The sequence below is a fragment of the Acyrthosiphon pisum genome, chromosome A1 (assembly GCF_005508785.2).
Source record: "Acyrthosiphon pisum isolate AL4f chromosome A1, pea_aphid_22Mar2018_4r6ur, whole genome shotgun sequence".
Lineage (NCBI taxonomy): Eukaryota > Metazoa > Arthropoda > Insecta > Hemiptera > Aphididae > Acyrthosiphon > Acyrthosiphon pisum.
The window spans coordinates 12,013,919-12,019,750 of record NC_042494.1 but is presented as its reverse complement, the minus strand read 5'-3'; the positions used below and the strand labels follow the sequence as shown (position 1 = coordinate 12,019,750).

At 29.3% G+C, this 5,832-nt stretch overlaps 1 protein-coding gene across 3 annotated transcripts in view; it reads left to right on the top strand.

Moving 5' to 3' along the window:
* Positions 1-3,723, top strand: part of LOC100169326 (probable tRNA (guanine(26)-N(2))-dimethyltransferase) — a 9,766-nt gene extending 6,043 nt beyond the window's left edge. For all 3 annotated transcript variants that reach the window (XM_001947194.5, XM_029486682.1, XM_003247119.4), the window contains exons 5-10: positions 547-778; positions 841-989; positions 1,138-1,291; positions 1,408-1,634; positions 1,697-1,999; positions 3,436-3,723. In XM_001947194.5, coding sequence (XP_001947229.3) covers positions 547-778; positions 841-989; positions 1,138-1,291; positions 1,408-1,634; positions 1,697-1,999; positions 3,436-3,499 — 1,129 coding nt within the window. In that variant the 3' untranslated portion in view covers positions 3,500-3,723. The remainder of the gene's footprint in view (positions 1-546; positions 779-840; positions 990-1,137; positions 1,292-1,407; positions 1,635-1,696; positions 2,000-3,435) is intronic.
* The last annotated feature ends 2,109 nt before the right edge of the window (positions 3,724-5,832 follow it).

Here is a 5,832-nt window from a genome sequence, read left to right as displayed (position 1 = left end):
AATAAAAATCTAAATTTGTGATGGGTAAAATATATGCGCTACGCGCTGGAGTAGTGTGGCACGCATGCATTTAAACGCAAAATCGCAAACTTTGGAACGCTATAACTTCCATAATAATGATTTGCGCAAATTTATTTTTGCACCATCGTTCTTAACTCGTTGAAATACATGTTTCAAAAAAAAAAAAATTGAAAAAATTGCGTGGTAGCTAAACTGCAATTGTTCCAAAACTTTAAATATTTGTCGAACCTAAATTATAATAGAAACAGAAACAAAATTATACTATTTAATTGATTTTACCTAATACTTAAGTTTGCACCAAACAAACCCGTCCCCAGTCGACTCAAACCAATTAAAATGATATATTTTAGATAACGTTCACATACAAAAATTGCATTCCTATAAGTATAGCATGCCAAATAAATTTCTGGTACAACCTGTAGGATGCCTCATGTTGTGCAGTCAACAACCACCAGTCCGCTTAATGTGGGCTATATAATATAGTTTAATCATAAATAATATATATATATATTTTTTTTTGTACAGACATGTTATGAGAAAAAGGCAATTTGAATCAGAAACTAAATTTGATGTTGTTGATTTAGATCCTTATGGATGCCCAACAAATTTATTAGATCCAGCTGTATGTAGCCTTGCTGACAATGGGTTATTGTTAGTCACTTGCACTGATATGGCTGTCTTAGCTGGTAATACACCAGAATCGTGTTATGCCAAATACGGTTCAATATCATTAAGATCTCCAGCTTGTCATGAAATGGTATATTACTTACCTATAGCTATTTGAAGTTATCTAATGTTTTTATTTATATTTATTTTCAGGCATTAAGAATTGTTTTGCATACAATTACAAATGTGTGTACTCGATATGGTCGTTATATGGAGCCATTATTATCAATAAGTGCTGATTTTTATATAAGGGTATTTGTAGTTATACGTACTAGTCCTTTTATGTGTAAATCTGTGTCTAGGTAATTATAGTTCAGACAATATTGTTGTATTAAATAACTTAAATACAAGTATATTACATATTATATACAAATGAATTAACAAATATCAAGGAAATGTTTAGGAATATTGATGTATCAATAAATTTAAACAACAATTTTTAATTTATAGCAAAATGTCAACAGTGTATAAGTGTAGAGGATGTAATATGACAACTTTATTGCCATTGGGTTCTGCTAAATCAGATTCAAAAAATATGAAATTCAATCTTTTGTCTGGTCCACCAGTTGACAAAAAATGTGAACATTGTGGATTTCCTCATTTAGTAAGCGATTTATATTTAAAATCTATAAATAATACCATTTACGAAAAAAAATTAAATATTATATTAATCTTTCATTTAAGTAGTATGTATTGAAATTCAATAATTATATTATTTAGGTGGGAGGACCTATATGGACAGGTCCTTTGTATAACACTGAATTTCTCAGTAAATTGTGCAATTACATAAAAACTGAAGAAGCTGAAAAAAAATTTAATACTATTAGGCGAATGAGAGGAATGTTGGGTATGATGCAAGAAGAATTACAAGATATTCCGCTGTACTATACAGTACCATCACTTACCAACACTGTTCATTGTGAAGCAATGCCATTGAGATACTTTTTGTAAATACAAATAAGTTTATTTTTTCCGATAATATATATTATGAAATAATAAATATTTTTAGTTCTGCATTAGTGGGTGCTGGATACCGTGTGTCTTCATCCCATTGTGCACAAAATAGTGTTAAAACTGACGCACCTCAATCCGTTGTTTGGGATGTCATTAGAACTTGGGTTCAAACACATCCAGTATCTGAAAAACGACTACAAGACTCTGTTGCAGCTAGATCAATTTTGTCAAAACAACCTGCAACTGAAATAATTTTTGATAAAAAATATAATACGATACCAAAATCATTGCAGGGATTAGTACGTTATCAACAGAATCCTGCACCATACTGGGGACCAGGAACTAAAGGAAATTCAAAGTAAGAATTACAATTTTTATCCTTATTGACTATTTTTATTTCTAAAGCTAAAAAGAATATAGTTTTATTATTTGAGCAAGGCAATGATTAGTTTTACTATGGTATTTTTAATTACTTACCTATTTGTCTGTATTCATGCCGATTGAATATATTCATTCAAGGTCATCTAAATGTTATTTTAAATTAAGGGGGGTTGTGAAATTGGAAAAAATAAATAATTTTCAGCAAGTTTATTGTGGGTGAAGAAGGGGTAAGATTAAGTTAGATTTATGTGTAAAATATTTAAATTACAAATTATACTGTATAACAGTGGCGGTTTTGACATGCAATTTTACATGAGGCGGAAAAATATTAAATAGTAAATACACTATTACTCTACACAAGAACCAAATGTTATGTTAATGTATTCTTTAAATGGCATGGGCTATCAAATTAGAGCGGAAAGATTAGACAGTTACAATTAAAAATTATTCAGTGCTATAGAGTCTATAGACAACAGCGCCCACCTGCATACTATGTGTGCATACACGGCGGCCGGCGAGCTGCTGCCAATGCTTATAATATTGTTGAGCGGTTGATTTGAGTCGCCTCTGGCGGTGGTCTGCGCATGCGCTATTCACACTATTTTACGACATTACATGTGTGTGCGTAGACGCACCTCGCATGCACAAACTTAGGCAACGGCGGCTACCGCCTCTGTCGATCTCAGCGCTTTAGCGGTTGCGGCGCCGGGCGCAATATTAAATGGAAACGGCTATAATAGTTCATAAGTTACGTTACAGTGACGCGTAGCTATTCTCGCGTTTGTACCTACAACTGTACAAGTCCTATACAAAAAAATAATATTCAATATTACTGTTTATTAAACTTAAATTTTAAATCATTAATGTCTGAATTATATAAAATGTATATTGAAAAATAATTTAGGCTCACATTAAATATTTAAATATTCTTTATAGTTTATTCATAAATCAAATTCTAATAATATAATAATTTACAGTTTAAGAATAATTCTTCGTGTAGTGTTTTGCCATTTATTAGTGTATTGCCGTTTTTAACTTCAGTATCAGTATGTATGTTTAAAGCAGCCATTCCATTAAGTCTCTGCTCTCCTGTAATGTTACGTAAATAAGTTTTTAGCCTCCTAAGTGTAGAAAATGACCTTTCACCTGTAGCAGTTGTTACTGGCAATGTAATTAAAATTTTTTAATTGATATCATAATAGCAAGGTTATTGATGTTTCCAAGGTACAAAACGTTCCAAATTGTCTCTTTACTCAAAACAAATAAGAAATAGATTTTACTATTGTCAATGTTGGTCAATTATATGTTTTAAAAAACATGTAATTACATATAAATCTGAGCCCTATATCTAATTATTGTTATACAACGTGCATCAACTTTTGTGTATAATTTTAAATTGTTTTTGTGTTTCAGACAAAAAGTTATCTTGAGTGCTACAGAAGTCGAAAGTGAAACGGATATCAAATGTTCTAAGTAGTTAAATTTTGTATGCATCCTGAATAATTGTTTGTTATAACAGATTATTTTTATAATATAAACTCTAGTTAATAGGTACTGCATTAATTTATGGAATTTAAATTTACATTGACGCTATTGTTTTAAAATATCCATTATCAGTCATTAGTGATTAATGATTGTATTTTATGTATGTATCGCTTACTTTACTGAACCAATATTATTAAAGATTACAAATCGAATAAATTACTTTTATTTTATAAAATCCTGTTTTGTGGTTTAGTTGCTTAATATTATCTCTGTATTATGATTATGTTTATCGTTTATGGAATTGAATTTAAAATGGATTTTTTAAAGCAAAACAATTAAAATATCTACGATAACAAAAAAAACAACTATTTGAAACTGCTTTAGTCCTACCCATCTTTAATATGAACCACAACTCACAGTTCACAACCGTGCAATTATTATTCTTTTTTCAGTAAAAAAATGTTGTATGCATATTGCATATTATATAATACTGGTATCCAACAAATAAAAAATGATCACTACCCAACTGTTTTGTTTGAGCTTAATAAATATGTACCTACACACTACATTATGTGAAACATACATTTTAAATTCATCTCAATAATTTTTAATTTTAATTTATTTTATATAAATGTATTGATTTTACAACTATGTGTTTTTTCTTTTTAGTCTTTGCTCAGCAGTGGGTGGCATGTTGAAAATTTATAAGCCATGATGCCCAGCATATATTTCAGTACCTATGTAGTCTTTATCCCCTTAATATGAAATATAATACATATAGATTTTATGTGACTAAATATTTTAATTTTTGTTTTAGGTTATTGGTTACCATAATGTAACCAACCAACCACCCCCCAAATTCCACCATGATGCCTATAAAACCCCGTTTAACATACCACTGCCTTTAATAGCAGTAAAAAATAATATATTTTTAACTTTGAGGATGGCTTTTGCTGTTAGAATTATAGATGATAACTACAAATATTATTGTCCAATTACTTTTCAAACTCATCGGGAAAAACTGAATATATAAAATAAATATATTCGAAAATTAATAACTTACTGCAATAGAGATTTGAAATGTTCACCAAATATTAAAATACTATAGTTGTCCCGTCCAGCCATCCAGATCTATTCATTATTTTTATAAATATATTTGTAAAGAAATGTATAATATGCATATTGTTTAGTAGTAATACAGTATTATGTAACCCAACGGTTCCCAAACTTTTGGCTCATGGCGCCCTTTTTAAACTAAGGTTTTCTAAGAGCGCACTTCCCAAGTCATAGCATGACTAATCATAAGAAATAGAAAAAATTAAATAAAATCCAGAAAAAATTTTAATGGGTTATAATATGAAAATATTATGTATTTAAGTAAAATTATTCATAATTTATATATATTTGGATTATATAAAATTCTGCGGAAGCTTGGCGTCCCTGAAAAGACTATACGGTCCACACTATGAAAACCACCGATGTAACCAATGGCAACCATTTAAATAAACTAAAAAATGTACTCTCTATTTGTGAGCTGAAAAAAAATGCGGGACGTGTGACTGTGAACCAGAGGTGGCTCCCAAAAAAGCTATAAAAACCCTCAAATAGTCTTAAGGAATCCATTGATATAACGTTTACTGATTCGGTAATTTTTGAATCTCTAGCAAACAGACAGACAGACTTTAATTTTTATATTTATATATATTAGATATATAATTTTTATATTGAGTCTATAAAATTCATATAAATCTGCAACATAAGTAGGTACATTTTTATCTGTATAAAGCCCAACTTTTAAGCCTTGAAACAACTTTAAAAAAAAGGTCGGTATGTCGCTCTGCTTTACAGTAGGTTACAAGTGGGTCACTGTATAATGGATGGTATTAAATGAGAATTCAATGATATAATATCATTGTATAAGAAAAACGATTCTGAGCGGGGACGGTATGTCAGTCTAGGTATAAGATATAATATTATTATATAGGTAGTCTATGGTATTAAAAAAAAAATTGACCTATAATAGGTACCTATAATAAATTCCAAATTAATCATATCATAATATCTATTAGGTACTTATAACGCGTTATACATCAACAACAAACCGTGATACTATTATAGATATATAATAGTATTAGTATACTTTACTACTTTAGAAGTTACAAGTATACCCAAGAATAATATTACATGATCACAACAAAATAACTAAAATATTTATTCTATGTTTTTAATATGTAATTTCGTCCAAATTTGAACTTAAAATGACTATAAAAATAAACTGTATAAATGTATTTTTTAGATTTTTTGGTAACGGAATTAATTACTTAC